Genomic DNA, 12,831 nt, shown 5'->3' on the forward strand with positions numbered 1-12,831 from the left:
TCTCTTGGCCCTTCTAACTTCTTGGTCAGGCACGGTTGTCTCCGCAGGTCTTTTCTGCCTTTTCGTTCTCCAGCCTTGAACTCCTTGGGCCTCCCTTGTAGTTGTTGCTGCTGAAAACTGTAGTTTACGTTTCGTAGTTTCCACCCGTCGTTGAAATCTCTCCTTGACTGGAACCTTGTCAGCAGGCCCTCTCTCCTAGTAGGTGGAGCTAGAGTTTTCTCAGAATCCTCGGCTATGGCTCGTTAATCCGTCTGTGCTAACTTCCTCCGTTTTCGTGGGCTTCTAGCAATACAGGATTGCATTCCTCTGGTCGAAGATTGCTGGCTATGTTTCCTTTTTTGTGTTAGGGAAACCCAGCTGTGCTTTTGAGCTGGCGGGCCTCTCTCCTCGCTTCCAGGATCCTGTAATAAATTCTGTAAAACTTTAAAATCATTACAGCTGTGGTACGGTTTAATTTGGTCAATATTATCAACAGTTTTTGGCCATTTTCGGCCTTTAAATAAAAAGTGGCTTCTCTTAAGGCCCGTCTACACGTACCGATTTTATCGGCCGACTTTCTCGTACGATTTTATCTGCGAGAGCTTGCTTGTCCACACGCAACGATTTTGTCGTCGGTACAGGAAATGCCTTAACCAATCACTGTCCGAGGAAGAATTCCCGCCCTATGTAGCGTCACACTATCAACAACTGTGAAAACAAAACTGTGCGGGAGTGAATTTAGGCGACAATAATAAAAATGGATGAAGATTTCCCATTAATTGCTACTGTAGCAACATCTGCGATTTTGATCCTCGCTGCTGCTGCTGCAGAAGAAGAAAAAAGAAAGCGTATTTGGACGAGAAATTGGGTGAAACGCAGAGAAATTCATGGAGCCCATAATACCCTGTTCCAAGAGCTGCGTTTTGAAGACAGGGTGGAATTTGGAAAGTATTTGCGAATGATGCCGTGCGATTTTGATTATTTATTAAACTTAGTGAGCAGCAAAATTAAAAAACAGGATACGATTATGCGTTGTGCAATTTCACCATCTGAGAGGCTGCATGTTACTTTACGCTTTCTAGCTGGTGGTAAGTTAATTTTTATTTTATTGAAAAAAATCAATTAATTTTTATAAAATTAATAAATCAAATTCACAAAAATTGAAATACAAATTCAAACAATAATTTTAACCACAATTTTTTAAATTTTGAGAAATTTATAATGAATAAATATCATAATTATATCACTACATCATTTTTAATAAATTTATTTTTTAAGTTTTTTATTATGTTACAGGGTGTTCCTATTCAAATTTACAGTATTTGTTTAGAATACCTAAACAAACATTGTCAAGAGTGATACCAGAAGTATTGGATGCTTTATGGGAATGCATGTAAGATTACATAAAGGTGAGTTAAAACTTAATATATCAATGTTACATATGAGGTGTTATAATTCACAACATCATGACCTTTTAATTTTTAAAAAAAATGTTCATTTTTACAGGATCAGGATACTAATGTTAAGTTGAATTTTTCTCAAATTTGTAATATTGAATTAACTTCAGAGCTTGTTTTCCTTGAAATGTGATTCATTTAAAAAGAGTATTACAGGAGTGCAATGTATAATTTTCTATTTAGAATTAAGAGCCTCACCAGTGGTTGAGTGGTTAAGACAACTGAATACTGGTAGTTCGACCTGGCTTGGGTTCCGTCCCAGGCGAACAGGTTGGCTGCATGGTTGGTTTTTGTGGTTACCCTATGTGTAACATAAATATGAGCTAGTTTCCCTTAGAAAGGCCTCTACGAAGGTATCCCTCCTCTTACACAGATAGTCCTCGAGGCTTTGCGATATTTAAATTTAAGTAACCTATTTACAATTAAAGTCATAAAATAATAATTGCATTTGGGTATCTGGATAACGGATAACTTTGAGTTTTTTCTTTGTAAGTACTAGCAGAGAGAGATTTAGTATAGCAATTGGAATTTCATTAGTCATGTAACATTCTCTTGAAAATGTTATGCAAACACCGTACTGATGAAATGTCTCTCCAAGTTATATTTTACACTAACCATTATACTTCAGTTGCATAAGCATGCACTTTTTACCATGTAATAAATCAGGGCTTTTTAAACTTTTTTGATTGACACTTTTGATTTTATGGTGGTTAGAGATGAAAATGTCTCTCACTAATATGTTGCAGAAAAAGGTAAAAGTTTATGGCAGTTTCAGAAATTGTTGGAAATCTTTTGCAATTGCTAGCAAAAAATCTTCTGAAGACTTCGTATTAAAGATAAAGTTTAAATCCCGAATTATTTGATAAATCAGCAAGTTCTTCTTGTGATTTTAATGGCAAATGAGTAATATTTTCCACATTAATTCTAAATAGTTTCACAATCCATATTAGTTCTTTGACACTAAAATTTGAAGGGAAATATTTCTTAAAGTTTTTCTCAAGACATCATCTTTTTGATTTATCTATTTCATCATTTTCATTTAAAAATTCAGTTGTTGCGACAAACATTTCTAACAAACCCTTTTCCATCATAGTTTTCCATATGGTCATTTTCTTAATAAAGCATCAATTTTTAATTTGAATATGACTATGTTGCAACCTTTTTCTTGAAACGACAAATTTAGATCATTTAGTTTTTCAAATATGTCACTCAAATAATGCAGCTTTTGTAGCCATAACTTATTATGAATTAAATTCGCAAAATCAGATTTTTGTTCAGTTAGAAAGAGAACTTTATGCATTGCCTTATCTTTATCTATTTTCAGATACATTGTGTAAAAATATTTGGTAATTGTAAAATTATTGGAATAAGTTAAAGGATTATCAAAAACTGCTAAAATGTTTTGGCGACCTCCTATGGGGGTCGCGACCAACAGTTTAAGAAAATAATTTTAAGTTATAAATGAAATTGTTTTTCCCACTCAACATTAAAATATCTCGTCAGCTTCTTAAAATTTTACAATTCTTTTGCAGGCACCAGTTTGTTGGTCCATGCTCTAGATTATAATTTGACTCAAATTCTAGAATGAACCATTTTCAATGGGAATGTCTGTCATAATGTTGTTTATGCTTTTCAGTATATTTAAATAAAATTTTCATTTATAAGAAGAGATATGATTATTTGATTTTGGAAAAATCATAATAAACATTGTTTTATAATTAGGGAGGCATCTAGCAATAGAATGTAGGAACTGCAGAGATTGCATTGGACAGCAAATTGACAACCTAGTATCAACCCTGTATAAAACACATAATGAATCTGCTAAATTGACCACCTATGGGTTCATCCAAAATTCTTCAATAGACACTTTTAGTTTTGAGTTTTCTTCAAATTAAGAAGCATATATATTCAGTTATAAAATGTTTAAACATCTTGTTTAAATGAAAATTCTGTTTCTGTGTACAAACAAGCATAAGCCCTTTTTGTTTATTGTATTATTGTTTGTACAACAACAGCTTATTTTTTAATCATTTATTTTCCAAAAATTATCAGTTTTTCTGTCTGTATGGGTATTGTGATCAAAAACATTCATTTACCCACAGTCACTTAGCTTTAATTCCATTTATTGTATCTGACACATTCATTACTTTAAAAACTTTAAATAGAATCTATGGTGTAGCTTAATCAAAAACAAGAGAGAAAAAAATGGGGAAAAATTAGATAAAAAGTGAAACATAGGAACACAACCAAAATATATAAGCACATTTTTTTATCTATTTCTTTGATGTGAATTTTATTATAACAAATGAGTAGCTAATATTCGTTGATAAAATATTTGATTTTACTATTTGCCAATATTTAAATAGCATTTTCTGCATTTATATTTTGTATTCGCATCCTTTTTTCAATTTCATAATTAATACTTATTTTCTCATTTCGTAGACACCAAACACTGCTCAGGAGTGGAAAGCCATAGAAGAAGCTTTTGCTGAAAAGTGGAACCTACCACACTGTGTTGGTGCCATCGATGGAAAACACGTTATGATAAAAGCACCAGCAGGGGGTGGCAGCACTTTTTACAATTATAAAAGTTTCAACAGCATTGTGCTGATGGCATCAGTTGATGCAGATTATAAATTTACATTTATTGATGTTGGATGTAATGGACGAATATCAGACGGAGGAGTTTTTGCCCAAGCAAGTTTATTTTCGATGCTAGACAATAACTTGCTTGATCTGCCCAGCCCAACACCTTTGATTCCAGGTAGTGAGCCTGTGAATTATTTTATGGTTGCAGATGAGGCGTTTCCTTTGAAATGTTATCTGATGAGGCCATATCCTGGTAAAAATATCTCTCCTCAGCAAAGGATTTTCAATTATCGACTGTCCAGGGCAAGGCGTGTTGTTGAAAATGCATTCGGGATATTATCAAATAGATTTCGTATCTTGATGCAACCAATACGAGCTGCCTCCTGCGACAGTTGATAAAATTGTTTCTGTATGTTGCTGTTTGCATAACTTTCTACGAGAAAGACCGTCCAGGCAATTGTATACACCAAGAGAACTAATCGATCATGAAGATGAGGACTTTAATTTTATACCTGGATCATGGCGAAATGAGGAATCGCTAAGTAAGATGAAATCCCTGTGTAAACAAAATGGTTATAACACAGGGTCTGCTGAAGCAAGGCTAATGCGAGAAAAAATTTGTGATTATGTAAATAATGAAGGAAAAGTTGCATGGCAAGATAAATTTATAAAATATTATTAATTTCTCAATATATGTTATTCAATTTATGTTCCCTGATTTCTCAATATGTGTTATAATAAAAGATAAAGAAATAAAGATTATTTATAAGTATTTTTATTTTATGTTACAAAATAATGTGGTAAGTAATAAATATATCTAAGTTTCTTATTTATTCTGTGTTGTTCATGGAATCTAATACATTTTGTTCTGTCTGTGCATCTGTGAGAATTTGGTATATTTTATATTTTGTGTCTGTGAGGAGTTGAGGGTCACGGATTAGACTTAGTTCGGAACCAACAAAGGAACCGAACTGTGTAAATGTATTTGGAGTAGTGTTTTTTGATTTTAATATTGTAGAAATTTCTTCCAGTGTTGTTGTGGCTGCTGTGTAAATGTGATCGTGTTTCTGTTTTTTGTTTGAAGTTGTAGTGTTTGATGTGTGTCTTTTTAGCTGTGGTAGTGTTTGTGTATGACATAGTTCTCTCTGTGTCTCTTCAGTGTCTTCAAAATCGTTCATGTCAAACATCTCCTCAGAATGACTGGTAACATCTGCACTTCTTTCTTGTGTACTAGTATCATTAAAATCCTGAAAATTAAAATAACACTTTAATTTTTACTATTACAGCTATCATTCATTCATATATAACAAATCATAATTAACAAGCTATGGGAAAACATGCAGAAATAAATATTTATAAGGATAATGAATATATTTCCTAAGCTTGATTTTTCAAGAGATATCAAAGTTGAATAGTCAAATATCTTGAATAAGAATACGAAAAAACCTCGTAATTCTGCTGTCTAAGTTGTAGCGTATTTGGTATCAATAAAAACATGCAATACATGTATTTAAAAGAAAATATATAAGAAGTTAATGCTTATGTTTAAGTATGTTAAAAGTAACAAAATATTGACTAACTTATGTCTGATTTAGCTGTGAATATAAGTTTATCATTGAAAATGGTATATATATATATATATATAATTTACAAATATATATATATATATATAAACTGAGAAGAAAGCAAAGCTAATAATTACTACAGTAAAAAGAAATAATTTGAGTGTTTTTAAAAGAACAGTATCTGTGCATGTACATCCCATATTTTTATAAATTTTCAATGTGAAGCGGAGTTGGACTTCATTTACTTGTAAAAACTTGAACAATATGAGTAAGATTTTGATAGTAATAATTACTTAAAATGCAATAAGAATTCATGTTTCTCTATTAATATTTTTAAATTAGAGCTAGTCACATATTATCTCAACCACCTTAATAAAAATTGCCATACTCTGCACATAAAAATTTCACAGGCAACCTTGTTCATAAAAATCCTTCAGTCAAGCAATGTTTCAATTGTTTATTTTTGTTGTATTTGGAATTCTAATGATTTTGACAGACATCGTAATTTTTTTTTTGGGGAGTTGGGAACCTTTAACTTACTTTTAAAATATCACTTGTGGAATCTGCCAGCAATGGAAGAAACTGCAGTAAAAATTCTGCAGAATATAGTATTTTGTCACAAAACCGTTAACGCAAACAGCGATGAGATGTGTTTGGTAAACAGTTGATGTGCAGTACAAGTTTATGCAATTTATTGGTTTTTTAAGTGAAAACAGATCACTGTGTACATGGAGAAAAGAATAACGCTAAAAGTTAGAGAAGTATTTTGCAAATTCATAAGTGTTTTATTTTTTAGTACTTAACATATTAGCGTAATCACCTCAAGTTTGGCAAATTTTTATAAATGAAAAAGAATGAGGGTAATGTTGCTTGACTGAAGGAATGTTTATGAGCATGGTTGCCTAAAGTATTGTTATGCTCATGGTCGACAGATTTTAGCACATTCTGGAAATTTAAAAGAGCTTGTACTAAAGTGCTTGTGATAACATGTAAGAACCTATTTTTTAATGTATCATATAATTTTTACTTAATAATTAAAATTCATGTTTAGATTTTTCGGCTTTTTTCGGTAGGTCGATAATACTTTGCTGACTTACTATCAGATATTTGGGAATGTTTTTTTTAAAAAAAAGTCATAAAAACCACTAACTTGTACCAGTAAGTAATTTTTACCTTTACATTTATAAAGACCACCAAATATGTGACAAGGTGGTTGTGTTAATACATGAGTACCAAAATAGACTTACGAAGAGAAATTTAAGTACCTTAACTCTCATTTCAAAATAAATTACATATGCTTTTCTGGATGTTAGACTAATTGATTAAGACAACGCAATTCAAGGACTATCTGCCTATAGAGAGAGATGCTTCATAGAAGAATTTTTAGGGAAAAATGGCTCGTATCCATGTTCTGCATAGGAAAAAACAAAAACCAACCTTACAGTCAGCTTATTTGCTGGCATTCGAACACTGGTCAAATTACCAGTTATTTAGCAGTTTTACTGCTCAGCTATTTTGGAAATTATCAATAGAATATCATTCATTGGAAAAAAGATTAGGTCTTCATATAAATTCAAAATATAACTTCTACTAACTCTGACACTTCTGATTTTAGAAATTAAGTCCTGGTCCTATCCACTTTTACCTATACTTTAATGGGTATTGCACCTATACTTTAATGGGAAATGGGATTATTTTTAAGTAAATGAGCTTAAGAATAGTCTTTAAATATAAAGATTTCATTTAAGAAATTAAATAGCACACATAGTTGTAAAAGGATAAATAAAATAATACTTTTGTACTGAAGTTATATAGAAATTGCTGTGAGTGTGAACTTTTGCAGATGACCCATCTGCTGCATGAGCTTGAAGATTTGGCTAATATAATTTACACAGCTAAGTATGTATAACAATATTATTTTATTTATCACAAAAACTGTTAAAGTTTTGCCTATATTAAAAACAATTCTATAAATTTTCAAATAGTAAAGGGAAATTATTTACTTTATAAGCCAAATTATATAAATTTAAAAAGTAATCACTTACCAAAGAAGTCACAGTATTCCTTAAGGACACGACATCACTTAAAAATTGTAACGATGTGTAAAACTGCCATGCCGATTTGTACTGCATGGCAGTGCTTGCACCAGATGTATAATTTTTTTTCTCTTTATGTTTCTCCTTTGTAAATTGAGTACGCAGGTTACTCCATTTTTTTTTTTTAATTTCATTTTCTGGAACGCATATTTGTGTGCTTAAGTCCTGAAATGTTAAAATAACCATGCTTCAGAAAAAGTAAATAACTACTGTGCTTTAAATGATAACCTTTACTATTAAATAAATAGACAATAATGTTATGAAAACCGCAACAATATGAGTAAAAAGTACTAATACAGAATAAAGATTACTATAGTAGAAAGGAATAGTGTAATTTCAATACAAAAATTTCAAATAAGAAATATAAATATGCAAAATCTTAAAATAGCATATCATACTGAATATTAAAAAATACTATCGGTATAGTTTAATAACTAATACAGTTCTGAAAACTGTAATCATATTGCTATATCAGTTAATCAGCTAATAAAATTGAGCAATATTGTATTAAATTGAGCTGTAATTTGTTTAACCAACATAAAATAATTTTCATCACGAATAAAAAAATATTTGATGATAAAGTAACGGGAAGATAACTTACCAAAATAAGGAAATCCTTTAACTTTTTATTTTTATAATTTATGTTATTTGTGTCCCACAACACAGCATGGTCTCTATAAAAATCAATCAATTCAAAAATTTGATTTTCGCTCCAACGAAAAGGCGCCATGTTTCCAAAATGAGAGAGAAAAGCACGTGATCTCTGGAAGCAATCTAATTGGCTAGAGTCGCCGATTTTATCGTCGGCTAGTGAGCGGTGAACACTAGCTCTGAAATCGTCGCAGAGAACATGACAGATTTTTAGCGCATGCGCACATCCTGAAAATTGTTCCTCTGCGAGAAAGTCGGCCGATAAAATCGGTACGTGTAGACGGGCCTTTATTCTTTCGACCATGTACGGCCCTTCAAACCTGGGCTCAAACTTCGCAACTCTGTTTTCGGGTGCTGATGATAACGAGTATTTCAACTTAAGAACTTTCTGTCCCACTTTATATTCCATTTCCCTTCTATTTCTATCACAGTAGATCTTTTGCTTTTGTCTTGCTATATCAGAGCTTTGAATTGCTTCGTCGATAATTCTCTGTATGTCTTTTAACTTGAATTCTTCTTGTCTCTGTTGTACAAAGAACAACTTATCCAAAGGCGTTAGGATTTTTCTTCCTAAAATAACTCCGCGGGGCTCTTCTGCGTAGTATCATGCTTTGCGTTCTCAAGGCAAAATTTAACTCATTGACACAGCTGTCCCAGCGGTCATGAAAATTTTTCACATATCCCCTGATAATTTTTACAATATTCTTGTTTACGCGTTCCACTATATTCGATTGCGGTCTATATGGTAACATTTTTAGATGGCGTATGCTAAGTCCTGTGCACAAATTTTTAAATATACTGCTAACAAACTGTTTTCCGTTATCTGATATTACTTTTAATGGGGCCCCGTATTTTAAAATATATTTATTTAAGAACGAATCTGCGACTATTTTAGCTGAAGCTCGTTTAAGAGGGACTATTTCTACCCATTTTGAAAAATGGTCAACAATTGTTAATAGATAGTCCATTGTCCAGTTTCAGATAGATTTGGCATAGTCCAGTTTCAGATTCTCGAGGGGTTAAACTTTGTGAATTTTTAAGTATGAATAATTTGTTCGTTCGTTCTAAATGAAGACTGTGGTCCTACTTTCTGTAGTACTCAAGGTTCAAGCTATATTGACATTACGGTTGTGGGATCTGATCTTCTTGCAGATATTTTGTGTTGGTATCAACCAGATTATGAATCCTTTTCTGATCACTGTGCGATTGAGTTTGAACTCTCTGTAGCTTCTAATAACACTCTCTATGACAGAAAAAACAGCAAAATTGTCTTCAGTGTAAAGAAAGCTAACTGGAATATTTTTTACAATACATGTAAGCAGTCGATTAATGAGTTTTCGCAGTTTATTGAGTGCTGTACGGATAAGCATGCATTAAACTCTCGACTAGAAAATTTTGTCTCGATTCTGTATAACGCATCCAAGGCTTCCATGCCTCTAAAAAAGTCAAGGGTTCATAAGGTACCTTGGTGGACTACTGAAATCGAATGTATGAGAAAACAGGTTAACGCTGCTAGACGTAGGTTTCAACGAAATCGTAACCCTACTCTTAGAGAGTTATATAAACAAAAATACCTTCACTTAAGGCATAGTTACAGTTTAAAGCTCCAGGATGCAAAGCTTAAGTCTTGGAGAGAATTCCTAATGAGTATAAATGAAAGGAATGTTTGGAAAAAAATATATACGAATGGTATAAAGAAAAATTTTATGAAAGGAATTGAAGTCAGTGGAATTTATCTCCCATCTGGTAATTGTACAAAGTCGCTTGAAGAAACTGCTAAAGAGGTTCTTAACAGAAGCTTTCCCACGGACCATTTTAGCACTGATAATTCGTTTCATAGAATGATTAGGGCTGAAGCTTCATTAAATTATGTTGCTAATCCAGATCCTCCATTTACTATGTCAGAAATTAATAGTGTTATAGAAAAATTTAAATGCAATAAAGCTCCTGGTCTTGATTCTATTTCAAACGAAATTTTGAAGCAAGTTCATAGAATGTTTCCAAATTTATTCTCCAAAATCTTCAATACTTGTCTGAGGCTTGGTTCATTTCCTCGTTGCTGGAAAACAGCGAATATCGTTTTAATCCCTAAAAATAGTGGTCCTTGTATCCCGCATTTAGATAACTTGAGATGCATTAGTCTTCTTCCCAGTTTAGGAAAATGCCTAGTAAAGCTGTTTGTTAATAGAATTACCTGGTTCTTGCATAATAAAAAACTGCTAAATAAAACAGTTTGGTTTTACCCCTCATAAGAATTGTGAAGATGCTCTTTTGTACTTAAAAGACATAGTGAAGACATAGGTAAGAAGAGAAATTTACACACAGTTTTAGTGTTTCTTGATATCAAAGGTGCTTTCGACCACGCCTGGTAGCCTGGGTTACTTGTTTTTTTAAGGAAAGCTGGTATTCCGTGTAATATTTACCACCGTATTAAAGATTTTCTGCATGACAGATCTGCATTGCTCTCCCTTGGCCACGTTTCTTCCTCCCGCATTTTGGAAAGGGGTTGCCCTCAAGGCTCGGTTTCCGGACCTTTATTGTGGATTTAATTATGAATGATCTACTCAATAGACTCTCACATTGTCCGAGTTGTAAAACAATTGCTTTTGCTGATGATCTACTAATTTGCTTTCAAGAGAAGTGTCCCATTACTCTCTGTAATCCGGCTCAAAACACCCTTAATATTATTTCCAATTGGTTCAGAGAACAGAAATTGGAATTCAATCCTAATAAATCCAAAATTATGATAATTAAAAGAAAGCATGTCAGCTATACAAACCAACAACTGTACTTGGATAATACCTTACTCGAAACGGTGAATGAAATTAAATATTTAGGCGTTATTCTTGATCATAAGTTTTGTTGGAAAATATGTATTTATCCAATAAGTGTGAAAATATACTTAGAGGACTTAATCGTGTCTTTTGCAATACCTTTGGTTTAAAATCTAATGTTATTGATATGATTTATAAGCAGGATATTGTCCCCTTTATTTGCTATGCTTCTAGAATGGGGGGGGGAACAGCTTTAGAAAAGAAGATTAATTCCCGTATACTTCGCAGAATTCAAAGAAGAATTTTACTAAGAATTGTGCGTGGCTACAGAACAATTAGCTATGAAGCCAGTTTCGTAATTTCAGGATTTCCTCCGATTGACCTTCAGGTTTTGAATGACAAAATGTTTAAAGATACCATCAGCAAAGTTATGTTCGATGCCAAGGTATTGTTTGAAGATCTTCCTCATCCTGCCAATCGTTTGCCAATTCAAACTATCATTTATGACAATTCTGTTGATGATAATTTCCCTGTTGTGTGTTATACAGATGGCAGTAAAATTAATAATCGAGTTGGATTAGCTTATGTCTTTTTCCATAATGGTTCTGGACTGGAATACAAACTCTTTAGAATTCCCAATGAATGCAGTGTTTTCCAAGCCGAATTACTGTGCATTAGTGAGTCAATTAAGTGGATATCTAACAACTGTTCACTAAGTGCTAAATTTCTTATTCGCACTGATTCTCTTTCATCCTTATTTTCTCTTAGGAATATCTTCTCATATAATAAATTAATTGTGACTTCCCATGCTCTTCTTAAAGACCTTAATAATAAAGGTGTTGATGTTATCTTTTCTCATGTACGTGGCCACACTGGCAATCTAGGAAATGAAAGGGCTGATTGGTTGTCAAAACAAGCTACACATCTTCAAGTAATTACTCCAATGATATTTCCTAAGTCATTTTACAAGAACAAAAGTAGGGATGATACAATACTCGAGTGGAATGAACTATAGAGGAATTCTACTACTGCCTCTTTGACTAAACTACATTTTCATTCCATTCCTCACAGAATGAATAATAAACACTTTTTCTGCAATTTTGAAGTTACTCAATTTCTAACTGGACATGGTAAATTAAATTCATATCTGAAGAGATTTAGATTATCTAGTACAGACTTGTGTTCATGCAGTTTCTGGGGAGTGCAAAATGTCGAACATTTGTTGTTCTATTGTTCAAAGCTCAAGGAAGGACGAAAGGAACTCATTTCTAGGTTAAACTCTGTGAATATTGCATTTCCTCCCCCTCTTCATGTATTTGTCCAACATAAAATGGCTTTCTTTTTCTTCTGTAAATTTATCTCTTACGTATCATCTGTGAATTTGTAAGTTTATTTTATTTTGTGTTGTGTTGTTGTATTTGTTTTTTTTTGTACTTACCTCTGTAAGCCTTGTGTCATACTATGTGGTGCCCAAGGATTTAAAATTGTCAATAAAAAAAATTTTTAATAGATATCTATTTTTTATTTATTTTATTTTTGTCCTAGCGTAGGGTCCAAGCAAATCTATGCCAACTATTTCATCTGGAAAAGTGGTCTTTATGTTTTTTAAATACCCGGACGGGCTGTAATTAACATCGTTTATTAACTGGCACATATGGCACCACTTAACATATGCCGTAACAATTCTTTACAACTGCGGAAAATAAACCGCTTCGCGTAC

At 32.5% G+C, this 12,831-nt stretch overlaps 2 protein-coding genes across 2 annotated transcripts; one reads left to right on the forward strand and one right to left on the reverse strand.

Moving 5' to 3' along the window:
- The first annotated feature begins 350 nt into the window (after positions 1-350).
- On the forward strand, positions 351-1,376 carry LOC118186452 (uncharacterized). Its single transcript, XM_085814387.1, has 2 exons — positions 351-1,067; positions 1,276-1,376. Exons 1-2 carry the CDS (start codon positions 737-739, stop codon positions 1,374-1,376), a joined length of 432 nt encoding a protein of 143 aa, XP_085670513.1. The 5' UTR covers positions 351-736.
- A 3,406-nt stretch (positions 1,377-4,782) lies between these two features.
- LOC118186451 (uncharacterized) lies at positions 4,783-7,773 on the reverse strand. Its single transcript, XM_035356553.2, has 2 exons — positions 7,636-7,773; positions 4,783-5,272 (listed from the first exon to the last, which is right to left on the reverse strand). The coding sequence occupies exons 1-2, from the start codon at positions 7,720-7,722 to the stop codon at positions 4,856-4,858; spliced, it is 504 nt and encodes a 167-aa protein (XP_035212444.2). The 5' UTR covers positions 7,723-7,773; the 3' UTR covers positions 4,783-4,855.
- Between the last annotated feature and the right edge of the window lie 5,058 nt (positions 7,774-12,831).

Source organism: Stegodyphus dumicola, chromosome 4, assembly GCF_044657685.1.
Source record: "Stegodyphus dumicola isolate Sdum_Otavi_A_Nest chromosome 4, ASM4465768v1".
Lineage (NCBI taxonomy): Eukaryota > Metazoa > Arthropoda > Arachnida > Araneae > Eresidae > Stegodyphus > Stegodyphus dumicola.